We start from the raw sequence: 26,445 nt of genomic DNA, 5'->3' as shown, positions 1-26,445 counted from the left end.
AAAATCATATGCTGACCTTTCCCGGATAGGAAGTCGGCTATTTTCCTTTAAAAATAACATTTCAACACATTTTTACCCTTTCTACTTTCATTCATCGCTTACTACACCCCCTAAGCATGCTCAAAATCTCACAAAAATTGGCACACACTTCACAATCGCAAAAGATGTTGATATGATACCAAACCTGACCCCCCAACATCCCATAGTGTGCTCTCTAGCGCCATCTAGGCACACTAAAATGGTCCCAGCGGTCAGTAGCAATGCTACTTGCAGCTTTAGCTAATTCTTATTTGACTTCACGGCGCGGGAAGATGAAACATGGAGACTGGAATGACACAAAACAACCCTGTTGTTTTTTTTTTTTTGTTTTGTTTTTTTTTTTTTAAATGAGGGTTTGAAGTGTTTTTGTTGGCTTGCAGAGTCCTGGGAACAAACCAAAGTGCGCTGTCTGAGTGAAAAGAACCTGCTCGTCCTGCTGTGCAGCGTTCCCCTCGTCCTTCCTGACATGTCTGAGCACAGACCTCCCCTCCGTCCCATCGCTCCCACTCTGCGTGAATGAGAAGAGAATGACAGAAAAAATGTCTGCGTATAAATCAGGAGTCTGTGAGTGAACAGAGGTGGCAGCAGGAGAACAGAAGCACCTGGAACAATGCGTCATCCAGGTCCTGTGTCTCAGCCTGTCAGAGTTTCTGGAAAGCGTCTGTGCCCCGTCACCGTGAACGGATTCTTCTGTTGTGGTGAAAAGCAGCATTTCAGAGCGAGGCCTGCTGCCGCATTGTTCAACAGACATTCCTGCTTTGCTTTTAGAGCGGAACAATAACTCTTTGCTGACTTTGTTCTGTGTGTTCAGAAAGCTCGAGTGCCTGCAGACGCCAAGCTGTTTTCATATTTGTGGTTCAAAGTTCAGTTTACATTCCTTCCCAGAGAAGCACGTCCCCATTGTCAAACACTCAGCAGGTGACAGGAAACATGCTGCTCTCTTACTAACCACGTCACCTGAGGATGCTTGGTCCCTTATTCTGCAACAATTACATTTAACTTACTTTGTGACATCAAGTTAGCTTAAAAGAGGAGTTTTAAGAGTGAAAGGGCTGGGAGGAATAACATCAGCGGATCTCCCACAAGTGGGATGTGAGATTCTTTAAAACACCACAGAAGAAGAAATGTGACAGGTGGGCTCTGAAACACAAGAAGGTGCAAAATATCAACAATAAAAAAAAGCTCAGTGCAGATAATCCCAAGGACTAACACACAATGCCAAATAACATGACAAAGACACAAAATACAAAATGATGTAGGGAAAAAATAGATTGATGTAAATTTCACAAAGACAAAAAAAATAAACTCTCCTTAAAAGATAACCGCCGACCTTAGACAATAACACTTCAAACAAAACACAAGATAATGCAAAAAAAAAAAGAATCCCAATACAGAAAATAAGAATAACAGAAATATATGAAGAATGAAAAGATTTATCAGTGTGATAGATGACAAAAAATCAAACCACCACTGCTGCTTTGAAATCAAAAGAGAGACAGAATAAGGAGTTGAGAGGAGAGACGAGGAACTATGAAGAGAAGCAGAATAACATTTAAATCACAGACACACGCATGCACACACACACACAACCTTTAGAATGACACAGAACAACTCAAAGAGACACTGAAGTAGCATAGACTAATTGTAAACAACATACTGAAATCAAATAAATTAATGATTCAAGAAAGTAGCATCCTGACTCAAAATAATACAAAAAAAAGAAAACAAAATTACACAAGAAGAGGTTTTTTAAATTACGTTTTTAAAAAAGTGGTGAAAATAATGTTTGCAGGTCAAAAAAAGGTCAAAATTAACCAAATCCTTCCTGAAAGGGTGGAGGTGAGACGTAAAATAAGTACCACAGAAGAAGACACAAAGGAAAAGGTGTCTATAGTTTACATTTGTTGCACTCTGTCGTTTGCAAACCCCTCAGGTGTCTTATAAACCATTAACAGGTGGATTTAGTGTGATAATAACAACAATAGGAGTAATACAGACATACAAATGAACCTGTCACACCAACAATGACGCAACACAAAATAAATCCTCTGAAGGTATTTGAAGGCAGTGAAAAGGTGTGACTCAAAAAGAATACAAAGGTATGAGTGTCCCGGCTTCACAACAGCAGAGAAAAGAGAGAAAAAGGGAGGGAGAGGAATAGTAATGCCACAGGCGGGGGGAGAGGCCTCAGAGGGAGGGAGAGGTGAGCTGCAGGTTAGCTGTTGGTGCTTCATTAACAGACTTTTGCAGCTCTGCAGGATTCAGGTGTCTCATTTTTACCAGAGGACTTCTGTGCTCTTTCCTGTCAGTCCAGTTCGTCCCTCAGGTTCACTGCAGACACAGTCTGTTTATCTTCAGTCTGTGGAAACATTCAGATCACTCTTCGTCCTGTTTTCTTCATCAACGTGAAGGACTCTGCAGTCAGAGGCTCGGTGGATTTCCCTTTGTAGGAGGAGGATGAGCAGTTTTCTGTTCTTCATCCTCCCAGCTTTGGGTGGATACGCTCTCACCTCGGTGTACCTGCTGAAGAATCCGCTCATTCTGCACAGGAGGAAACGCACGGCCTTCCACTGCACGCATATCTCACACAGAGGAGGTAAGACAGAGAGGAGGAGGTGCGTGAATCCTTCCACGCTCAGGGTGTCAGGGAGGGTTGATGAAGTATTTGTCTCATCTTGCTGCAAATGTCTTAAATGAGGAGAGAGTTTAATGTTTCAGCAGCCAGCTTAGTTTTGTAGCCTGTGACCCTGAACCCCTGAACCCCTCTGCTTGTTTCAGGATGTGGAGAGAGGATAGAGAGCACAATGGAGGCGTTCACACAGTGAGTATCAAGGAGGGCACAGAAACATGTCACATCAAGCCACAGGTCCAAAAATGGATATTTTATGCCAGTCACTTTTTCCAGCTCCCTGTAAGTGGACTGCACATTCATTTTTGGAGGGACAAAAGGAACACACAAATCGAGCATCCTAACTTAAAAGAAAACCCATTATCTCTTCAACTGAAATTCAAAACTGAGACAAACTAAAACATCAACTGTGTGAAGTTTCTCTGTTGAACTAATGACTATTCTACAATCATTTGATTTCTTAGCCCCAGATACAAGTGGACCCTAAGTTTTTAGAAGTGTTTGAAGAAAAAAAAACTTGTGTTAATGGCTTGTGTCTTGTGTAGATGGGCAACAGCTACAATTTTGTATGGCTTTAAAATGGACATCTGAGCACCTTCAGATTTACTGGTTTCATTGAGTGATTATTCAGCCTCATAAAATGCTCCACAGTAAATGATTCAGAGAGCAGACTGTGACGCAAACTTTGGAGGAACCTCAGCTCTCTGGTCGGGTTATTAATCAACAATCAGAAGAAAAATTTGAGCATTTTTATGCATCTAAGCTGCATGTTTTAATTTCTCATATAAAATTTGAGGAGATTGATTCTTAAAACTCTGACACTGCGTCTAACAAACACGTTTTAACTGTTCATCTCTCCTCTGACTGCAGCTCCGTGGCACAGGGCACACAGATGCTGGAACTGGACTGTCATCTGACGCACGACGGACATGTGGTGGTGTCACATGATGAAAATCTGTTTAGACAGACTGGACATGACGTCCCCATGTCCTCTCTCAATCTACAGGTCAGAGGTCAAGGGTCACAAAGGTCTAGCATCATATCAAATTTGTCTGTCAACTAATAACTCATTTATATTTCCCTTAAATCTCTTCAGATGGCTGTAGATAAAATCAAAATAATTAAATCATGATGATCCATCCACATGTTACTGTTTTCAGGACCTTCCTCTGTATAAGGAGAGACTGGAGGTGACATTTTACACAGGTGAGTCTGTCCTCCCATCCTGGAACTTTAATCATTAACAAAAAGCCACTTAATGTAGAAGTAGGTCAGTTGTGTGTGTGTGTGTGTGTGTGTGTGTGTGTGTGTGTGTGTGTGTGTGTGTTTGTGTGTGTGTGTGTGTGTGTGTGTGTGTGTGTGTGTGTGTGTGTGTGTGTGTGTGTGTGTGTGTGTGTGTGTGTGTGTGTGTGTTCTTTTCTTGTCTTCATATTTGTCTCCCCTCCCTCCTGCAGGGCGTTTCAGCAGCGGCGCAGACAGGAAGTTCGCTTTGCTGGAGGATTTGTTCAGGAAGTTCCCAGAGATTCCCATCAGCATTGAGATCAAAGAGAACAACAGTGAGCTGATAGAAAAGGTACAGTCCACCAAAAAATGTCAGTGCACGTCTGAGGTCCCTCTGATGCCCCCAGCTAGAACAAAAACACCATATAAAACAAAACTCTCAAGTAGGGGAGACTGGGGACAGTTGCAACAAGGGACGGTTGCAACAAGCCTTATTTCTCTAATCAGAAACATGCTAGAGTGATGACACTCACACTGCACATGCTCAGTTAGACCCTCTAACCACCAACAAGAGAGAGGCCATATTGAGCATCTGGTCCTGCTTCTATCAAGTAAAGTTGCTTTGGAGGAATGAAAGTAGCTTTTTTCATGAGCTGTTTTTTTTTGTCATACTGTCCTGACCTTATGTATAAGTGAATCCAAACCTATCTAGTTTGAATCACTGTTTGTTGACTATTAAATGACATGGTGAGCATGTGTCAATGTCAATATGGCTAGCTAGCACATGGCGTTTTGTCATGACTGGTACCATGGGGACAGTTGCAACTGTTTCAACTGTCCCCATGGTATTAGGTTAGTCATATTAGAAGAGACCACACAACCATAATTTTTAAGATTTTTAGTTCAACATAGGCAAAATTAATATATTTTATTGCTCATGATGAACAGAACAGGCAATCATATGGAGAAACTAACGCTAATGATAAACAGAATAATTTCCCAAATAGCTTGTTAAGCAAAAATGAGCAATTAGTTATTGTTGTATGTTGTATGTGTCATATAAACTTGTCATATGGTGAATGAATCATCTAAAAAAAAAAAAAAATAAAAAAAAAAATCATTTTTTTTGTCCCAAAATGCAATATTGAGTTTTTATAGCTTCAGTAACATCTGCACATTGACTCAAGGTAGGCCCATGTTTTAAACAAAACAAAACTAATTAAATACCTTAAAGCTGTACAGAAAAGAACATTGAATTCTGGGTCACAACATTAGTATTTGTTCTATTTAGACAAAACACTGAGGATAATTAGTGAAAAATTAATGTTTTTTTTATATGTTGCAACCGTCCCTGATCTGTGTTGCAACTGTCCCCAGGTTTGGGGTCAGTTGCAACATCTGAATTCCTCTATTCAAATGAATATTCTGATTAATATGTTATATGTAGCCATCTTTAAATGGTATGGGCATTTAGCAGACAGATGTAGGTTTAATATGTAAAGATTTAGTGAGACTAGTCCAAATATTCTCTAAGTAACTGAGAGTAATGTAAAAAGTGTTGCAACTGTCCCCAGTCTCCCCTATGACCTGCACATTTGTTCCCATGTCTGTTAAAATAAGTTTCAGATGCACTTTATCATCATCATCATCATCACAAGTATCATTCCTCTTGTCCACCTGTGTATGCAGGTGTCTAACCTGGTGAAACGCTACAACAGAGATGAGATCACCGTGTGGGCCACTGTGAACTCCAGCATCATGAAGAAATGCCGCAGAACGGTAAATCACCACCAGGGGGAGACAGAGTCACAGCTTTAAACACACAGTGTAATGACCTCATGACATTTTTTTCTGGCTTTAGATGCCACAAGAGCTTAAAACAGGTGAGATTAACCTGTAAACTGCTATGAGACCTCTCTCTTGACTTAATACAGTTCAGCTGGTTTAACTGGCCTGATTTTCATGGTGAATACATGTTTCCAAAGCAAGAACATAATCCGAAATGTAAAAATAAATTGAAAAAGGCGGTAAAAAAAAAAAGAAAATAAATCATACATGTTTGCCTTGGCACAAGAATGCAAAAACTCATCTGTGACATACAGTGACTTTCTATGAGCTCTGCTGCTGAGATAATATTTTCCAGAAGGATCTGAAACTGTTACTCAAGGTTAGAAAGCCTGAGAGTTTTGTGAAAAAAACATGCATCTACTTCTTATATAAGAGGGGAGATTAATTTCTGGTTTTATTTGTCCTGTTTCACAACTCTCTTCCCCCTTACTGTAGAACTGCTCCATGCCGTACAGTTTCACGGTGAGGCGAGGAGTTTGGATGCTGCTCCTTTTCTACAGCGGCCTGCTGCCCTTTGTTCCTTTGGGGGAGAGTTTACTGCAGTTCTACCTGCCACGCATCATCAACAGGTATGACAGCACAGACCCTTAGATGCTGAAAGCCTCAAATAATGACGCACTGGCAAAACAAGAGCTAATAATGGTTGCAGAAGAGAAGTCACAGCCATAACATGATACTGGAAACGCCAGTCATTCAGTCATAACAAATAAATCTAGAATATTAAAAAAACAACAACAACAACAAATAAGAAAATGTTTAGATTTTTATTTTTATTTTTAGTCAGATGTTTATATTTTTACTCGGACATGAGATATCTCTTTTTTATCCTATTTGTATAACTTGTTTAAAAAATGACACCTTGAGGATGAAATTTCATGCTACCTATGTGTAAACCTGTACTAGTATGACAATAAAGTTTCTTGGATCTTGAAAACACATCTGAACAAAATAGAAATTCAGAGAATTTGTGTGCTCTTGTGTGTTTGTACTGAGATAACTGTTTCTGATCTGTCTCTTTTTGTGTCTTTGTGCTGCAGGACGTTTATTCCTGAGAAACACATGCTAAGAAACAGACTGCTCATCGCTCTGCTAGAAAAGTGAGTCAAGTTTCGAAAAAGGACACTGCAGCCTTCCTACAGCAGACACATTAACATTCAAAACACAAGAACGGTGCCTTTCTTGATGAATTTATTCATGGTATCATTCTAGAGTCACGATGAGGAAGAGTCTTTTTGATCACCTGGCAGCTCGAGGAATTCAGGTATAAAGCTTTTCATTTCTCAATCATTCAATCATATTTACTCTTCCAAGTTCAGCCACTCATCACCAGAGCTGATCGTTTCTCTGCTGTCGGTAGGTTCATCTGTTTGTGTGCAACGAAGAAGAAGATATCAAGGCTGCGTTTGAAGTGGGGGCCACAGGGGTCATGACTGACTACCCAACTCTCCTGACAAACTACCTCTGCAGGACCAGAAGTCAGGACTGATTCCAGACACACCTGCACACGTCAGCAGTGACAACAAACTCAGGAAAAGGCAGCTTTAAAAAATGTGAAAGAGAAGGAAACACAAAATGTGTGAGTCCTCTCTTTTTGCCTGTGAGAGGATGAGTGGGAGGGTTAAACATTTGACAGTTTTCAACCCTTTATCTTAAAAACTAGGTTTTTCCACAGTCCTCCAACCACAGACAGTCAGTGTTTGGAAACACGTGTGTCTCTCTGTACGTTATCCCGAACTGCTGGAAGAAGATCTGCTTTGAGAGCAATGTAGAAAAAGCTAGCACACAAACACGTGAGACAAATATGTTACTTAAGCTGGGGTTTTTTTGTTTTTCGACCACAGAATTAAACACAAGTTACCTCAAACAAAGCCACTTTTCTCCATGTTAACCATATGCATGTAATTCTAGAGGACATAAACGTGTACATTCATGAATACCCCATGTAATCTGTGAGGATTATGTAGAAATCCCAATCCCTGTGAGCCTGAGCCTTTCTCATCATTTTTACGTCTGTGTGCCTGTATAAAATAATACTGTAGTTGGAATGGGTTCTCCTCAAAGGAATACTCGCCTGTGTTTGTTAGAGTTTTTCCTTTTCTGTCGTCAGTTGGCGTAAAAAGTCCAGTGTTTGGGTCTGGAGTTAATGTGCAACCAGCTGACATCCCTTTTCTCCTGATAAGAGTGAACGTGACTTTGTTTTGACTGTGTCTGAAGTTTAGTCTGTAATTGATCAGTTGAAGCTGGGTTAAAAAAAATAAACGACCTGAAACAAACCTTAATTAATACATTTTTTTTATTTCTATATTTTATTTGTTGTGATAAAAGATGACAAAGAACAAAAACAGTAGCACTGAAATGAAGGAAAGAAAGTACACACTTACTGATATGTGAGCACATGTACATTATATGTATGTACATACATCAAAGGATCACTTGTCTGCTATTCATGCATCATGAAAAATGGTTTTAAATGTGCAGTAAAGCTCAGGTGTGTCCTTATTTTCCCAGGCTGTGTTCAAAGTCCGGCCACACTGCTGTGATAATAATCAACCACCCTGTTTGTGAAACAAAGGCTGTATTTTTCTGCCCTGCTTGTTCATGCTCTGCCGTGTGACGATGAATTAAAGGCACATAAGTGGATCAGTAGATGCAAAGAGCAAAGGTTTGATTTAGTGACCTAGAAGAGAAACAAGGTTCTTGTGATCCTACCCATGGCTTTTTAGCTACCATTTACGGCTCAGAAAGCATGATCAGTCACATTTTTTGGAGTATAGCTGGATTAATGCAATTAAGTTTGGTTTGACTGACACATACTGGGACTAAATACCCTAAAAATACTGTGTTATTGTGCAAAATTCCACTGAGAGGGGAGGCTCTTAATAAATCTGATGATTAGTCAGAATTAAATCTGCAATTATTAATTGTTTGCTCAGTGCAGGGGACAAAACTTCACAGATTTAATTCTTAAAGTTGAAGATTTTCTTCTCAGTTTTTGATTGTAGAGAATACCTTTAGACTTTATACTGTGTATTGGATGGACAACAACCATAAAATCATCTTGTTTGGCTATTGAATTTTGTGATGCAGTTTTTTCCTGGTGTGTCACGTTTCCTCAAGTTATAACCAAACATTTTACACCATATATATCATTACTTATTATTATTATCCCTGTTTTGTCTGTTCTTATATAATGTATATGTTCAAATGGTCTCTCGGGGTAACCTTTTGGATTTGTGATATAGCTGCTCTGCAAATCAAAACGATGATCTAACCAAAGTGGAGTCCTCTTCAAACATCTTACCCCCTAAGATGAGTATTGTGTAAACCTGAATTGAACAGGGACATGTATCACTGATATGCTAATACTTTATCTAAACTCCCTGGCTGAAGTATGTTCACTGAAAGGAGGAAGGAAACCCTCTGCCGCAGGTTAGTAATACAAACATATCATAAAACCACAACAACCAAACCACTTCCTTTTACTCACTGTATACAGTGTCAAAGTATTACTTGATTGCGTCTTATAAAACGAATACCTTTTCTTGGAAAGTAGTAATTTTTCAGCCAGTTTGTGGGACTCAGGTGCACTAAATGATATGAAAATTAGCTAAATACGTTTATAAACTGTACAGTAATCAAACTGATAGCTACACAGGGGTCATATGAAATCGAATCTGATTGGTTGACCCACATTCTGAACGTCAGCCGCAGCCTCTTATTGGTGGACGGGGTTTGTTTTGCACTCTGCAGACTTCCTCCTCTGCGTGTTTTCATAAACAAACCACATTTTTCTCCCGCCGGTGCCGCAGCTCGGTCCTCCTACTGTCAGCCTGCCAGCATTGTTGGATTTTAGCTCCTGAATTTTAGCGAGCCCGCGTTGGGAAAGGTGTCAAACTGATCTAGTTGTTTAAAAAAGAGGCAGGAGGGTAATACAGAGTCTGACAGTCTTTATTGACCAAGCCGCCGCAAGCGCGTGGCCGACCGTTGGACCGAGCCGAACTGTCGAACATTTTCCCTTTTTATTGAGCGTTTTTTAGCCACCAGCTGCATTGGACTGTTTCATACACCTCCAAGGTCTACTGTGTTATCAGGTGAGTCGACCAAATAGGGAATATTCTACAATGCGCATCTGGGCTGCTGTTAGCTAATGTTTGTTGTGACAGCAGCGCTAGCTCGCCAGCTAACACACAGCCTGGTCTAGTTCAAAATTAGTACAAATGTATAACATATGAGGCCGTTGGTTTCATCATATGCAGACGGTCACCAGTGTTGGACTGTACAGAAATGGCGCAGCACACGGGGGCAGAGGCTTTGGATTTGGGTTAACTGATTGCATCAATTGAAGCGAGGACTGAGCCTGCATTCGCGTACTGTTGGGGTGCTTGGAGCTTTCAGGTTGGGAAGTCGTATTGTCCTAATGTGGGCACAACACGGAAACCACGAGCTAGATGTGTGATTAATTATTAACTCAGGTGACTCGAGGTCGTTACGCGTGAAAAGCGACGACATGATACAACCTAACACAATTCTAAAAATTAGTACAAAGCCGAAAATTAACTTGTGATACTAAAGACTTTATTATTTAATGTTGGCTTTTGAATCTTAACCGTTAGTTTCACGGCTGACCGACTTGTGTACAGACTACAGACTGATCCCAAACGCCGAATTATATTCCAGAAACACGTTTTCCCGATTATACCTGCAGCACGTGAATGCAGACTTTGTTTAACCATTATGAACCAGGAAACAACTAATGCAGGTAAAGCCCTCTGACCTTTCTGCAAGCCAAGCTTATCTAATGCACAACAATAAAGGTTTCAGTCTATTTTTACTCTGACTGAATGTCAGTCTGTGGAGTGATCTTAAAATGACACAGGGCTGCAGTCCAGATAGTATCTTACATACATCACCCATTATCATAACTCTCTTGAGCTTGAGCAAAACCTGTCTAAAAGGGACCAACCTAAGACCTATTATTCTTACAGCAGGATTGATGCCAAGAAGATTTACACCTGCTTGGACTTTGTCTTGAAGTTTTGATGCAAAAAAATAAAATAAAGTAAACAAAGAAATGGAATTGGGAGAAAGGGACAGCATTGCAGATCCAATGTAGGAACAGAAAGTGAGATCAGTGCTACCCGGCATTGCAAGAGTAAAAGAACAGGCTATGAATAATTGTACTCAATTCACTTTGAGTGTGTGTGCAGGAATTTGCTAAATCTTTTGTAGGAAATTAACAAAGTTTATAGCATAATACTAGCTCCAGTAAGCAAAGCTTATTAGGTAACAGTTAAAGACTGAAATTCAAAACTTTTCCCTTATCGCTCTTTCCCCTGGCATCAATAGTCCTCTTCATTTTTCAGTTAACTTGATCGATGAAGTGTCAAGCTTTATTCTTAACTTGAAAATGAGTTTTTGCTTGTAGTAGCGTACTATTTGTTTAACATTTGATAGTAGCAAATGCAAGTGTGACCAGCCAAAAGTTGTGGGTAAAGTACTACATTGATTGCCAAAATAAACATTGATGTGACCAGCAGCATGTGCCACTACCAGTTCATTTAAATGGGTCAGTTAATGTTTGCAGTTTTATTGCTCTTATCAGATGTATTGGATGATGAAAAAAAAACAGTATGCTTAAAATACCCTAGTTGCTACCGTTCTTACAGCAGACATTGCAGTCATTAGCTTTAACTATTCAATCTACAGAGTTGTACCCTGTATGTTAGCACTGCTGTCGCCTTCACAACCTCTCACCACCCTCCTCCTCCTCTTCCTCAGTCATGGTGAAGCTGACTAAGGCCAAAACATTCCAGGCCTACCTGGACTCCTGCCACCGTCGCTACAGCTGCGTGCACTGCCGCGCTCACCTGGCCAACCATGATGATCTCATTTCCAAGGTGAGTCTGCTGCCCTTTTGTTGTTAATGATCCTTTCAGGTGGCTCATAATAGCAAAGCTTTGTTGGCTTGCACATACTTTGGAAAGTAGTTTGACTGGAAGAACTGGACTTATCTGAAGCAAATCAGAGCTCTGCAGAATAAATGTTTAAAAAATGTACACAAAAATTAATGTCTTATTTTGTCATCTAATGTCCCTCCATGTCTCCTAGTCTTTTCAAGGCAGCCAAGGGAGAGCCTACCTCTTTAACTCTGTGTGAGTATTGTTTTATGTTAAATGTATCTACATTAGTGCATGCCAACTTCACAAATCTGGACATTTTTGTAGACTTCATCTTTAATTTTGACTTATTTACATGGGATCAGATAACTTCAGAGTGGGCTCAAACAAACTTTAACTCATTAAAGTAAAGAGAAAAACATTTCCCATGTGATCTTTTTTGTTTGGCCTTCTGTTCAGATCTTCCTTTGTATGCCTTTGTGGCGAAAAGAAGGTGGAGGATCAAACGTCTTCTTTGTTGCCCAACTTGTAATTTCTTAATAGTTGATTTTTACATCGTACCCATTGCCAAGTATCAGCCATGCTTGCTTAACCAGTCAACAGATAATTTGATTTGCTTTAGAGTGGACCTTGAAGTTGGGTGAGTTCACTTTAGTCACGCTCCCACTGGGTTAGTGGGTCAGAAATACACAGGCTCACTGTGATGTGAATCCATTAAATAATATAATCTAACTTAATCAGCATGTATTCACTTAAAGTTATCTCAAAGGTTTCTTTAAAAGAAATCATGTCCCCATTTGTTCTGGGAACTTATTGCAACACAGTCAGTGTGCTCACTCGCTGTTCAAGCTTACCTCAGACTTTTCTCAGTAAGCAGAGAGTTTACTGTGAAACGTTTTGTTTTTTTAAAGAGCTGCTGTTTGAAGACTCTGTTTGCTCGCAGGGTGAACATCGGCTGTGGTCCTGCAGAGGAGAGGCTGCTGCTCACGGGACTGCACGCAGTAGCCGACATCTACTGTGAAAACTGTCACACTACACTGGGCTGGAAATATGTAAGTCAGCCCCCTGTGAATAAAAAGATTAGCCAGTTTTGTGCTAGACAAATGAGTCAGCATAGTCCCTTTGTCAGATGCCTTTTATGTGGGTTTTGATTCAGGGTAAAATTTCACACATTGATGGAGCTCAATGTGGTCTGGTGCAAGAATTACATCCTACATCTTTGTTGCTTTGTCTCAGCACCATGCATTAATCTTGATCTGTGTGACTGAAAAGCAGAAGATCTTAAAGGGATAGTCCTTTTTTTTTTTTTTTAAGTGGGGTTGTATGAGCTCTATGTGACCACTAAGGACATTAGATACAGTAGAAAGGTGTCTCCTCTCCCTCTGTAAGACACAGACTGTAATCGATGGTGACGAGGCGCTAACAGGGAGAGACCGTAGCAAATTCAAAGGCTATTTTCTCTGCCTACAAGAACTAAAATCAAAAAGTAATACCACAGTTTAAGAGTACACTACATAAAATATTTTCTAAGTGCATTAAGTCTTCGGAAATATAAACATTTATCCAGACCCAACTAACTGGTCATGTGTCCTTCCGCGCAGCGCTAGTGCGCTCCTTCCCCCCTCCTCCTCTCAGCTGTAGGGAATGTAAACAAGCTATGCTTCAGGTGCCGGTTGTAGCCCTGTGTAAGTTTGATCAAGTATCATAATTCTTTTGTTTGTACTTTAAGGATTGTGAGGCAGCGTAGGACATTCAAAATGAGTGACTATGACAGCGACGATGAAGTTCCATTCACTTTGGAACCAAAAGGATACCTGTATGAACCGGAGTACACAGAAGAGGAGCTGCTACAGATGGCGACTGAAAGGAATACAGAGGAAACATCCACGGACATTTTTATATATATTATATAAATGTTTATATTTCCGAAGACTTAATGCACTTAAAAAATATTCTATGTAGCGTACTCTTAAACTGTGGTATTACTTTTTGATTTTAGTTCTTGTAGGCAGAGAAAATAGCCTTTGAATTTGCTACGGTCTCTCCCTGTTAGTGCCTGTTTCCTCGTCACCATCGATTACAGACTGTGTCTCACTGAGGGAGAGGAGACAACTTTCTACTGTATCTAATGTCCTTAGTGGTCACATAGAGCTCATTAAACCCCACTTCAAAAAAACTGAACTATCCCTTTAAAGCTGTTACTCAACTTCTTTAATGCAATACTTTTTTGCAACCTGTGGCCTTTTTGACGAGCAGTTTGCTCTCTCTTCAAAAAGTGTGAGCTGCTTTGAGGTTGATTCTTGTCCAGCCTCTTGCTCTGTCATTCTTCACTCTTTTCTTTGTCGTTAACCTCCCTTGTCCGGCCATAATTTCTGTGTTGAGATAAAAAAAAAAAAAACTAAAACTGGTCACAAGAATTGTTTTCCCAAAGCTTCTGGCTCTACTTCTCACAAGAGATAGTTCCTGCTCAACACAAATCATTGAGTTTACAGACAGGTTTATTCGAAGTATTAAAGTTACAGATTGTTCCTTTCATTCTTTGTCTATCATCAACAATCATTAGCACCAGGAATGTGCAGGAGACAACAGGAGCAGACCGGTTTTGTCGCCCCTACCTGGTTTCATAGCAGCTGTAGGGCCAAATGTGTAATTGTATTACATCTGCTGTTACAGAGCCACAAATGTTACGTGAGAAGAACAAAAGCCCCTTGGTGTAGACGGATTAATCCCTTTTATTATGCTGTTGAAAATAACATGGTGTAATAACAGAGAACAGCCAGAATTATTCACATAAAGGCCATAATTGGTCAAAAGCTTCAGTGAGGAGTTTTTTTAACTGGTTATGAAACAGGCTGAATGAACAGTGGTGCCTTTTTATGCGCTAGAAGGGAAAATATAACTTAATTTTGTCGTTTTAATGCCTGTAACTGCTGCAAAAGGACAACTACAACTACTGTCCTTGACTTTTTTTACAGCAAATGTTTATGTTCCTAAATCAAGTAAAGATTACTTTCAGCAGCATGAATAATGATAACCATCAAACAATGATGATGTTATGAGATCTTATTTCATAAGCGTTTTTCTGCCCCCCCTCTGCAGGAGCAGGCCTTCGAGCTGAGTCAGAAGTACAAGGAGGGGAAGTACATCATTGAGCTGTCCCACATGATAAAGGACAACGGCTGGGACTGAGAGGGAAGTCTTCGTCTTACTCCATGACTTTTTCACAAGTTGCATCCTGCTCGTCGTCAAAGGGTTCCAGTGTAGCTTCATCATCCCGCCTGTGTGCGGTCAGCCATCGCTGTGCCACACTTTCACTTCGTACAGCTTTGCCAAGAATAGCATGTGATGCCTTATCTTCTGTTCTTCATGTTCTTCAGTGATCACAACAACACATTTGCTGAGATTTCTATCCCAATTGGTAGTTGTGCTGAGACATGGACTGAGTGAGTAAAGGGTTTGTGTGCGAATGACTGGAAGACACGTGCGCATGTGTGTGTGTTGGATTTTAAAGTGCTTGAGTCATAAAACCCTTATAATGACCGCTGTTCATTGGGGCGGGGCCAATGCATGTCAAACAGTCTGACCGTTCAGATTGGGTGCAGATAATTAGGTCTTTTTGAGTTTAAGGTGCACAATTAGACACAAACGGCCAAAATCAAGTTAAGTCTGTAGGCCTCTTTAACCTGTAGATCAATTTTAAGTGATTTAAAGGTTTGGGACAACATGGGACAGTGGGAGAGGCTTGTTTTTTATCAGTGAATTCATGTTTTTTATATAAAAATAGAAACTGTTGTTCTATCTTTGCCAAATGCAATCAAGATGTTGAATTATTAGTGCTTAAACCTGCAAAAGTCTCTTGAAAGAATTCTAAAATTTAGAGTGTAAGTGTTTGAATGGATAGTTTTATTTTGAGCGTGTGTGTGTGAGAGTGTGTGTGTGCGTGCTGAGACGTCTTTAGCTGGATGCTTCTGAGATGCATTAGTTTGGGATTCACATCTAGAGTTTCCTGCACAGCCTGGGATATTGTCACTTTTTATTCATGCTGACGAGATCTATATTTCTTGTTTGTGTACAGCCTTACACCGAGCCACCCTTACACACACATTTACTCATTTGTGTCAGAGCAAAGTGTGATTAGGATTATGTAGCATATTTATGGCGATTTTTTTATGTCTGCTTCTTTCATTAAAGTGTATTATTTTAACCTAATCTTTCATTAAAATGCAGTGTGTCTGAATCCTGCAAAGTCCAGTTTTCTTTTCGGACAATCAATATTGATTTATAATGTGACATCCCAACACAGGTGTACTGAAGGTAATAACAAGCATTAATTTGATGTGAATGTATTCAAAGAAAAAGAGATGTTATATTGGGTATTTTTTAATCTTTGTTGTTGTTTCTCATCCCTGCATTATCCTGTGAAGTATACGTACTTCATTTATCACTATTTTATTACACCTTTCTTACATAAAAAAGAAAACGTCAGCATGTCACAGGAACTGAGAGGGAACGCCTGAATGCTCAATGAGCCAGCAGAGGGTGCTGCCACTTCACATCCGTCTGACCAGTTTAAAACATCTATTATGTAGTTAGTTTTTATAAACTGACTGCATAAATTGGAAGAAACTGCACTTAATTAAAAAAGAAAGTTATCTTAACAATGCTATACTTTGTTGTTAAAGTCCACTCAGTAGTCATGTGATTTGTAATGGCTTCATTAGTCAAGTAATGTTTGGAATAGAAAGACCAACGAATGATGAAACTTAATTCTAGAAAACTTTAGAGTAAAATTTAGTTGTGGCTTGACTCAACCATTGCCTGGAGCACTTACATTTCCCCTAATGTGGTCTGTTGATTGATGAAACTGCCAAACTATAAAGTGAAAACACAGGTATGCTGGTAATAGTAAAGAAGCTAATTTATTTCCACTTACAATAAATATAGATAACATATTAGTAAAAAACATTTATTTGGTCTCATGTCACTGAGCGTGTGCCACAGAGCAACAAATGGTCATTTAACGTCAGTCATACAAGATAAACTACAAAGCTCTTCTTACAGTTATTACTGGTAGTCTGATGGTCACATGAAAAAGCTCCGACCAGAAACTGAAACTTGCAGTGGAGAGGCTGCTGACAGTCATGTGTGCACTGTATTTTTTTTCTCATGTGTGATCTGATCTGCTCTCACATTTCACTCCTGAAAAAGTCTTTATTCTAAGTTTGCTCTGTAAGTACAATCTCATGACACAACTGAACTTTTTAGAGGTCACACTTAGTGACAGGCTGTGGGAAACTTTGAAATAATTACGCACAGAGGGGGATAATAATGTTAAAAGTTAATTCTTAAATTCTTATTAACATATTTAGGAAGTAACCATTGTCTCTTCACTTAAGAAGCTAACATTTGCATGAATAAAATAGTGCAACTCGTGGGATGATGTTTCTCTTGCAGTTTACATATATTCTACATTTGACCTACACTTGTGATAAAATTTGGCCTATGACAATATCAATTTAAAAATGACAATACATTCTATTTGTGTTGTATCCTTCAAGAATGTTTTTTGGCTAATGTTTATCTGGACTTTTATCTTAAATATGGTATTTTGTACATAATTATTTTAATGGTATAGATTATTAACAGACAGTTTTTCTCAAATGAGGTCTCAAAAATTATGTATTAAAAACTTTGACTATGAAGGCTTTTCAAGAAGTGTCATATGGGATATATGGACTACATTTAATACAATAAATCAGTGGAAAGGTCACACAATGTGGTTAAATAAGCCTAAACGTGAATAACATATTCTTTTTTGGCAGACACTAGAAACACAGATTCCCTTCCACAAAGTCACCTTGACAAAAATAGCTCCAGGATGTGTCATGTGTCACTCTATCGTAAATCGTAATAAAAATAATAGTATGTTAAAACCAATAAAACAGCGTGGTGTTGATGTAGATTAACCTTTCCCTGCCATGTTGTGTCATGATGGGAATAACATCCTGCAGGGACGGACAGATGATCAGCTAGCATAATGGACAGAGACGTTGTTTCACTACGCTGCATTCTCCTCTTCTGTGTGCCAGCTGTTGGAATTAGCTAATAAAGAGTAAAAACAGAATGTGTACTGGATTAGAAAACGTGTTTGACACCCATTTATAAATACACCAGCGGGTAGTGACCACTAGCGTTTCAACTGCAGTCAGTGCACTTGCAGCAGAAGATACCACGGTATATGCAAAGACTCTACAAACTACACGTTTAATACATTGTGATTTTATGACCTGCTGTTGAACGGAGTAGCTATAAAAATTTCTACCTATGGTTTTTAATCGCAACATTAGATCAAACGTTTGAGTTGACGACGGTGGTTTAATTTCAGGAGCTTTTTTGTGATGCGCACCCCCATGTTCACACAAATGGTTCCGTCCGAGGTGGCTGAGATCATGTGACTTTTTCCGTTTCGCCATTTTCCTCCTCAACACCGGTGATCTTCCTGGCAGCTACGTCTTCACCCCGTCTCAGTGTTTAACCTCTCCAGCGCTGACGGTGGGAAACGGGGAATACCCGAGACGAAGATCATATCCTGCCTTGTCGCTGCATCGCCCCGAGAAAAGTGCGAGAATGTCCTCTGAGGAGAGCCCCGAGTACTCGCCTTTCTTCGCAGTGATGGGAGCCTCTGCGGCCATGGTGTTCAGCGGTAAATACACCAGCTCCTTCATATGACATCTCACAGCCTTAGGTGGTATTATATAGCTAACAGAGTGTGATGCATTTTGAATTCTTGAGTCGTTATTATAATAATCGTGTTGATAGGAATGACCGCGTTGCAAAGGCGTGTCCAAATGGGTGGCCAGGGGTGGCACAGGCCCTCCTGACATCTGATTGGCCTCCGAAGTGCCACCCCAAGATCCAACACCCTGATTAGTGACATGTCTTGTCAGAGGCTGGATTCGTGTTGACATTAACTACTGAATTTCAGCAGGGATCTGGTGTTTTTTTGCATAGTCTTTTCTGGGTACTTAAAACTGTAAAAAAAAAAAAAAAAAGACTTTGAAAATGTATGCCATGAAATAGATGCATATGAATTTATGAAAATAATCAGTCGTCATGCAGTCACTGGGTTTGCTCATACCTCTGCACTATCAGTGCATCCTTTTTCTGAGCTCAATTATATAGGAACCTGGTAAGGCAGCGATACAGAGGGTATTTTAGTTTAAGATACTTTGTTTTTCCCTCTTTGGGGAAATTATTATTTTTTCACACCTGATCATGCCGCATGTATTTATGTGTGTGATGTCATATCTGGTATGTCTTCCTGCAGAATTGCAGTGTCCCAAACAGGCTGCATCTTATACACCAACACAACATTTAAGAGGGAAAGGGTTATAAATGTAATATATTTGTGTGTATGTATGCATATATTTATGCCACCCCTGCAGGAGTCGGTGCCTGGGTTTTAGCCACCCTCTACTACGGTGGCTGGACACGCCCCTGCTGTGTTAGTTTGAGTGATAGCTTGCAACAGCTCATGCATACCTGCCAGGATTATGAGGAAGATGAAGAGGGAGCTTTTCACCAACATGAATTTGCTGACCACAGACTAGCTCCTCACAGTGTTAACATATAACCTGACCATCTCCTGATGTGCCAGGTCATATCAGATCATAGCTGGGAGGATGTTTCCTAGCAGTTAATGGTCAGTGACTCATATAGCTGATCATCTGTAGTATGTCATGCTGACATTTTTACATTTTCTGCACAGAAAGATCCAGATCTTCTTGGATCACAACATAAAAACATTGATGCTGTTGTCTGGTCATCATCAACATCAGTATGGGGGAGCTAAAGGCACATTTCCCCTTTATTGCCATTTAAATTTCTGATCTGTTTTGAAAAGCTTGCAACAAGGCATAAAAAATTACATGAAATGCATAAATAATAGACATGCACCTATTTGTTGCCGATTTCCTTAATTTTTGGGGATCAGTGATTGGCCCATCTTTACATATGAAACTGATTTTATATATCTCCAGGAAGGTCTGACAGCCAGCCATTGTTGCTTTTTGCTCTGAGACCTAAAACTCACAACACTTTATTGGTTGTTTGAGTTAAACTGTTAAGTTTTTATTGTTTCACAGGTATTGTTCAATGATTTTCAAAAAAATAAGATTGGAATATTGAGGGAATATGCTGTCAGTTTTAAAAAATAAAAATCGGTATCAGCCCAAATTGGTATCAGCAGATTAGGCTTTTTAAAGATCAGTGACCGGTGCACCCCTAATAAATGAGCAAAGGGAAGTTATGTTACACATCTTTCACTTATACTATGGGATCACATAGACACAGAAGAGGCTGATATCTACTGAGACCTTTCTACTACTTTTGTAGAATAAGTTAGTCACAAACTAACAGCAGAAACCATACATCTTGAGATGCTATTTAAACAAAAGTGTAATTAACTTGAACAGGTCGCTGAGTGGCACACACCCAGCTGAATCACTTCACCTGTAGTTAAATGAGATTGAGTTTTATTTTAATGTAGGACAGAGAAGTTCCTCACACTGAGGTGTCGCTGAATTGTATCACATATTTCAGATGAGTCTGTTTTGTGGTTTGTATAATTTAATCTATAAAAAAAGTTTGTGTTATGTTTGATTCATTTAGTGAGTAAAGATAATATGTGCAGCAGAAAAGAGGTTTTTTTCTTTTTTAATAAACAGTTTAATTTCATTTCTTTCCCCTCCTGAATGTTGGAAACTTCTGACACAAAATGCAATCATTTGGGCAAAAAAATACCCTGAACCCCTTAGATGCATGGCAGTGATGTCTTGTTTGAAAGTCATTGCATTCAAGTGTTCAGGTCTACTCTGACCCAGATTTAAAGCCCATTGAGGATTAAAAAGTGGGGCCCATCCCATATCAGTTTTGTGTTGGATACACAGGGTTTTACACCCGTTTATCACAAACCTGTCTGCTCCCTCTGACTGATTTTACATCCTATCAGACCGGGCCCCCAATTCCTTTCTAGCTTTTCTCTGGGAACTCTGCTTCTCCTGTTGTAGATTAAACATTTCATCTTCTCACACGATGTCAGGTTATTTAAAAGGGAATCACACCCGGTGTCAGTCAGGTTCTGTTTGAGATGCCCCGTTTTTAGTGGCGCAAAGAGACACCAGGACTCCAGTTTGAATCTGTAAAACATTACCCCCCTCTGTGAGTTTCTGTGGGCGCTGTTTAAGTGTCATTACACTTTTTTTGTTCACTGTTGAATTGATCCAGAATTTCTTAAAGTGACAAAAAAAAGAATAGAGAGCTGCTGTTCTTCAGTGTCTGTCCTGTGTGGAGTAACTACACATTTTCAACAAAAAGAAAGAGAATTTGTGTTTAACTGTGAATGAAAATGAGTGAGAAAAATAGATTTTTATTTTTTGTAGGAGTGGTGTTTTTTGTGCTGTCTCAGATCTTAGGGGGGCAGTGACGTTGTCGGCAGCAGGGGCGGGGTGCACAGCACATGAGAGCGAATGTTGCATCTTCAGAGAGAAGGCAAACATGACGCGCAGAAATCAGACGCATGTGATCCGGGCAAGAGAACGCAAGCTTGTTTGTGTGTGTAAATACCAAGCGGCAACCCCTAGTCTTAGAGTATGAGACAATGCTGAAGTGCTAAAATCTGCTGTTTCTCGAGTGTCCGCTTGAGGCTGGCTCTGGAAGTACAGGAAGTCAAATATACACCAAGCCAAAGGAAGCCGTTTTCAAAGCATAAATTAACATATTTGCAGCCTGGTTTAAAAAACGTCTCCTGTCTGAGTCGCTAGCTTCACGATCGGCACCCACTGTACAGGGGGTGATTTTTTTTTTCTAACTCGCCCAATCAGAGGCACTGCTCAGGGTCACGTGACTGACAGGCCCCCTATAGCTGTATGCGAAGCCCTTGCCACTACCAATATGGCCTCGATAGCTGATGTGCTTCATTTTCCGTTTCAGAAACAGACAGGTTTAATACAGTCTATTGTAAATATGTGCACGTGTTTGTTGTCTGTGAGCTCGTTTGGGCGGAACGTCACTGTGCAAGAAACAATGTGAGGAGAAATGTGAACAAGACGATGTACAAACGACATTCAGTCATGCAAAGTAGATGAATAACGTAAGGCTTTTTAGTCTGTAAAAAAAAAGAAAAAAACACAAGGTATTGACCTTATCTATGAGAAAGCTCACTTTTTATCACTTCTGCTGTGATCTGGCGCTATATGGAAAAAAAATTAAACTGACTTTGAGGAGAGGGGGGCTCCGTTGGAAGGGCGGGTTGCCCCCCAATACACTGGTAGGGGAAACACCTTGTCACATTGGGTCTGATGATAGATATTGCAGTGTGATAAGTATATAAGCTAAAACTTCATTAAATGACATTCATTGTTGCAATATCAAAATCCATTAGGCCCATAGTCTACCGGATGCAAGAAAAAATAAACAACATGTAAGACTCATGATAATATTAATTATTGTCTGTTATATTCGTGTAGTATAGTTTTACTAAATCATGCTGCATTATTGCCTCTGTGTTATTTAAAGTCTGCACGTTTTTTTTTTTTCCTCCATGATTAATCTACAGAAACTGTCTGTGTTATCACATTAGAGCAGCTTCTCACTTGAGCATGGTGTCTCCTGCCGATAAAAAGAGACAATTTGTGCAACTCTGCTGCCACCAGATGTCTGTCATGGTACTTGAGGGAGACGCTCAGGAAGGAGATGTAGAGTTTTAGTTGGTTTTCCTGCCATCAGCAACCTCCCAGAGAAACAAACTGTTAACTGCTGTAACGGTGTTACCTCTGGGTGTCTTCACCTGCAGGGTGATAATGATGGTGTTACTGTGAGAAAAACCTGCAGAGAGAAGACATTGAGCTTACAGTTTTGATCATGATTACAAATAGCTGAAGTTTATTTGTGCCCCTTGTTTCCAATCCACCTCTTGTCTCTTCTTCTAATCAAATAAAGAAAATATAAAATCAAAGATCTTTTGACTGTTAACATCAGAGAAAGCATAGAAAAAAGGAACAATTAATGAAACAACACAAAGGAAATTAAGAAAGGATGCGCAATGAAGATGGACTGAAAGGAAGCAATAACAGGTTATAATAATGAAAAGGCTATTTCTTTTAATCAATGTGTGAGACAAGCTGACCTGACATTGTGTATTTAAGATGCCAGGGTGTTATTTAGATTCAGAGCTGTAAAGACCAACCATTTATCATTTATAGATTTTTTTCTATCGGTTTTTAAAGATGCCTTCAGATTTCATCCATCAGACGTTTGGTCTGCTGTCCTTCGACAGATGGCTCGCATTTTTATGTACGGAGGACTGACAGTCCTGCAGTCTGACACTTTTCTCTCTGTCTGTTACCTGCACGTCAGGCTTGGTATCCAAAATCAATCATCTGGATTAATCACTCTCACCACCTTCCGTCTGAATCCATATCTTCTCTGCTTTGGTTTTTGTTTTTGAGAGTAATCACCGACTGCCTGAACAAATAAATGACCAGCTTCCCTCTCCTCTCTCCTCCTCCTCAGCATTAGGAGCGGCGTATGGGACAGCAAAGAGCGGCACAGGCATCGCTGCCATGTCTGTGATGCGGCCAGAGCTCATCATGAAGTCCATCATCCCCGTGGTCATGGCTGGAATCATCGCCATCTACGGGCTGGTGGTGGCGGTGCTGATAGCAAACAACATCTCTGAGAGAGTCACTCTCTACAAGTAAGACGATGAGAAGAGTTTCTCTGATTTTCACCTCATAGACACTTTTAGACACAAATCCTCAAACCAGGCCATAAACTGCAAAACTGAAAAGCCACCAGGAACCAAACCATCTGAGTCTTAAGTTCAGTGAAGAACCAAGAGAACCAGAGTTTTGAAAACTAAACTCATCCTATAAGATACTTAAAGAATAGATGTCACTCAAGGAACAAAAAATAAAATTAATAGTTGAAAGCAATGGAAAATAAAAAAAATACATTAGTACAAGGTTTTCTTCTCTTGTTTTGAATCTGAGCTCTCAAACTGTGAAGAGCTGCTCTACATCAGGCTGGTGGCCACATAACTGTTGTGTTTTGTGCGTTGTCAGGGAGATTCAGCAAAAAACAAGTGTGATGTCAGTCAAAAATTAATCAGCAGTGCCCACACAGACTCACCATTCAAACAGCCAGATGAGCTGTTTTTAGATAGAGCTTTTTATCAGTTTTCAACATGAATTTTCACTCAGTTCTGTCCGTGTTTATTTGGGCCGTGATATTTGTTGTCATAAAGGTATTTACTCACACTATCTCAAGCTGGATGTCCTGGTGGCTTTAATGCATGTAAACATTTAAGACCAGGACACAAGTTAACATCAAAAGCCTCTTTCCAACATGCACTTGTGCCATGTCTGTGAATAGCATGATGCTACTCTGCCCTCTGGTATTCCTTCTGTTGCTGGGTTAGCATGGCTCGTCCATCTCATTGGAGATAGATCTTACGTTCCTACTAACGATGGATGAAAGGACAGGTCCATGTCATCACTTCTTAGCTCACACCTGAGAACCAGCACGTTGTCTTCACCTCCTTCTCCTCACCTTGTGGGAAAACATCAGGCCTTGCACCAGTTAGCAGTGGCATGCTACAGGCTGCTAACAGCTGAGTTCACATGTAAACAATGCAGCTATGGTTACATGTAGGATCTCCAGACAAACACAGGAGAAAAAGTAGTAAAAATATCACTAAAGACAAAACCAGTTTGGTGTCCATGACCAACAGATGAACCATACAAAGAAATGATCCACTCCAAATACAAAGATTACAAAAAAAATACAAAAAAATTACGAGAAACGGACAAAGAAGAGAGAGCTGCTGCAAAAGGCAGCCATAGCCAACAGGACGGCGCCTAGCAAGTAGTAGTAATTGCCAAGACTTAGCACACTTACTTTGTGCTGCTCATGAGTTATCAAACAATTGCTGCAACAGTGTCTGAGATCCTGTCACAGAGTCATGCTGTGTGAAATAATACGATACTCTTCTCTGGCTCTCTCCAACAGGAGTTTCCTGCACCTCGGTGCTGGTCTGAGCGTGGGCCTGAGCGGTCTGGCAGCCGGGTTTGCCATTGGCATCGTGGGTGACGCCGGTGTGAGGGGCACCGCCCAGCAGCCCCGGCTCTTTGTGGGCATGATCCTAATTCTGATCTTCGCTGAGGTGCTGGGGCTCTACGGCCTCATCGTGGCCCTCATCCTATCTACAAAATAAAGAGTCTGCATCAAACACCATCTCATTCATTCCACATCGAAGCAGCAAGAACAAATAGGAGATTTTCACCTACTTCCATTACACCCGCCGGTCTGACAGGACGGGATGGCGACAGAAACATGCTGGCAGTCAGATTAACAGCTGTGTCCTCGATAGGTGTGATCCTTCCATATTGTTTAAAGCCATCCAGTTGTGTCAGGTGTTGTGCGTACAGAACGGGCATGAAGATTTATTGGTGGTTGTGGGATGATGTGTGGACAGTCTGCTTGATTTGTTGTCTGATCTTAACCTGTACAGTGATCCAGAGTCCCTCCACCCCCTGTAAATGTAGTAACCAGTCTGTGCTGTGAGTGTGAATATCAACGTTTACCCCCCTGCCCATCCCCCACCCTTCTTTGGGTTTTGTTTTCTGTTGGTGGTTTTGATCATTCTCTGTTTGAGACTGCTGAAAATTTGTGCACATTAGTGTTTTATTTTTTCATGTTCTGTTTGGGGACCATTTTTGAATCACAACGGTGAAGAGCTTACAAGACATATTTTTTTTTCACTATTTATGGAAAGTTATGAAGATTTTGACTTAATGAAACTGTCTAAATGGAATAATACTGTTTATTGAAAACCCTATATACATCAAAATATATAAATTATCTGTGTATAGTTAGTTAATTGCACTGTGGGTAATTGTTCAAAGTGCTTGGAATTCCTCTGGATGTAGTGTGATTATTAATGGAGGATGTCCACATGTTGACATGGGGTTGACAGTGTGTGTGCAAGCGTGGTGTGTATGAGTGGCACGAGTGTGTGAGTGAGTGGGTTTATGTTTAATATGACATTCTCAGACACTAGTATCGTTTACCTGTAGTGCTGCTGTCTTAAGTTTTTGTTTGTTTTGTTGAAGGTGAGAGCTCACTGTTCAGCCATGCCTGTCAGATTTCCAAATAAAACTCAACCTCCTCCAGAACATCCCAACGAGCCTCTTTTTGTTCATTTCCTGCAGTGTCGCACAGCTGTGCAGCTCTTGTTTGCTGCCGTAAGCTGAAGATCACAAGTCAATTCTCTCAGCACAACACAACAATCTGCCCTGTGTGAAGACAAACATGTAAGTGATATACAGCAGGTCCACAGCAGCAGGATGTTTGCAGGAACCAATGAGGGGGAAAAAAAGGCTCAAAAAAGCTTCCAGAAGATTTCTGAAAAGGAACTTTAGAGAAATGTTGGTAATCGAAGTCTGAGCCAGCAATTACTGTAAGCTTTAATAAGTGAAGTTTTCAGCTGACTCTTAAAAGGTGGAGAAGATGTCTGTCCCCAAGACTCGGACTGGTAGGTCTAATTCCCGCAATACTTTGAGATGCAGAATTTCAGGCACCACAAGCAGGCCTGCGTACTGGGAGGATAATGTTTGGTACCTGCATTGAATATTAAAGGTGAGTGGGTAAGAAGTGTTTGCACCAGGTCTCTGACAAATTGAGTCTGTGAGGTTTTTTTTTCTCTTATTTTAATAAAAAAAGAAACCCTTTGGAATACAAAGCTGGAATAGG

The 26,445-nt window shown here is 40.2% G+C and overlaps 3 protein-coding genes across 3 annotated transcripts; all 3 read left to right on the top strand.

The window, feature by feature from the left end:
• The first annotated feature begins 480 nt into the window (after nt 1-480).
• Nucleotides 481-8,105, top strand: gdpd3a (glycerophosphodiester phosphodiesterase domain containing 3a). The gene is made up of 10 exons (XM_074696680.1): nt 481-2,635; nt 2,818-2,860; nt 3,539-3,674; nt 3,829-3,874; nt 4,123-4,241; nt 5,579-5,668; nt 6,173-6,306; nt 6,775-6,834; nt 6,947-6,998; nt 7,095-8,105. Exons 1-10 carry the CDS (start codon nt 2,497-2,499, stop codon nt 7,221-7,223), a joined length of 948 nt encoding a protein of 315 aa, XP_074552781.1. The 5' UTR covers nt 481-2,496; the 3' UTR covers nt 7,224-8,105.
• Nucleotides 8,106-9,475: 1,370 nt separating this feature from the next.
• On the top strand, nt 9,476-15,678 carry ypel3 (yippee-like 3). Its single transcript, XM_074695821.1, has 5 exons — nt 9,476-9,828; nt 11,516-11,634; nt 11,846-11,889; nt 12,578-12,686; nt 14,734-15,678. Exons 2-5 carry the CDS (start codon nt 11,518-11,520, stop codon nt 14,821-14,823), a joined length of 360 nt encoding a protein of 119 aa, XP_074551922.1. The 5' UTR covers nt 9,476-9,828; nt 11,516-11,517; the 3' UTR covers nt 14,824-15,678.
• A 2,414-nt stretch (nt 15,679-18,092) lies between these two features.
• Nucleotides 18,093-25,870, top strand: atp6v0ca (ATPase H+ transporting V0 subunit ca). The gene is made up of 3 exons (XM_074697647.1): nt 18,093-18,337; nt 23,206-23,389; nt 24,703-25,870. The coding sequence occupies exons 1-3, from the start codon at nt 18,262-18,264 to the stop codon at nt 24,905-24,907; spliced, it is 465 nt and encodes a 154-aa protein (XP_074553748.1). The 5' UTR covers nt 18,093-18,261; the 3' UTR covers nt 24,908-25,870.
• Nucleotides 25,871-26,445: the final 575 nt, after the last annotated feature.

This window comes from Halichoeres trimaculatus, unplaced genomic scaffold, assembly GCF_033239565.1.
Source record: "Halichoeres trimaculatus isolate MK-OKI-2021-1 unplaced genomic scaffold, fHalTri1.1 fHalTri1_scaffold_20, whole genome shotgun sequence".
Taxonomy (NCBI): Eukaryota; Metazoa; Chordata; class Actinopteri; order Labriformes; family Labridae; genus Halichoeres; species Halichoeres trimaculatus.
The sequence above is the reverse complement of the archived record's forward strand: the minus strand, read 5'-3'. Positions and strand labels throughout refer to the sequence as shown.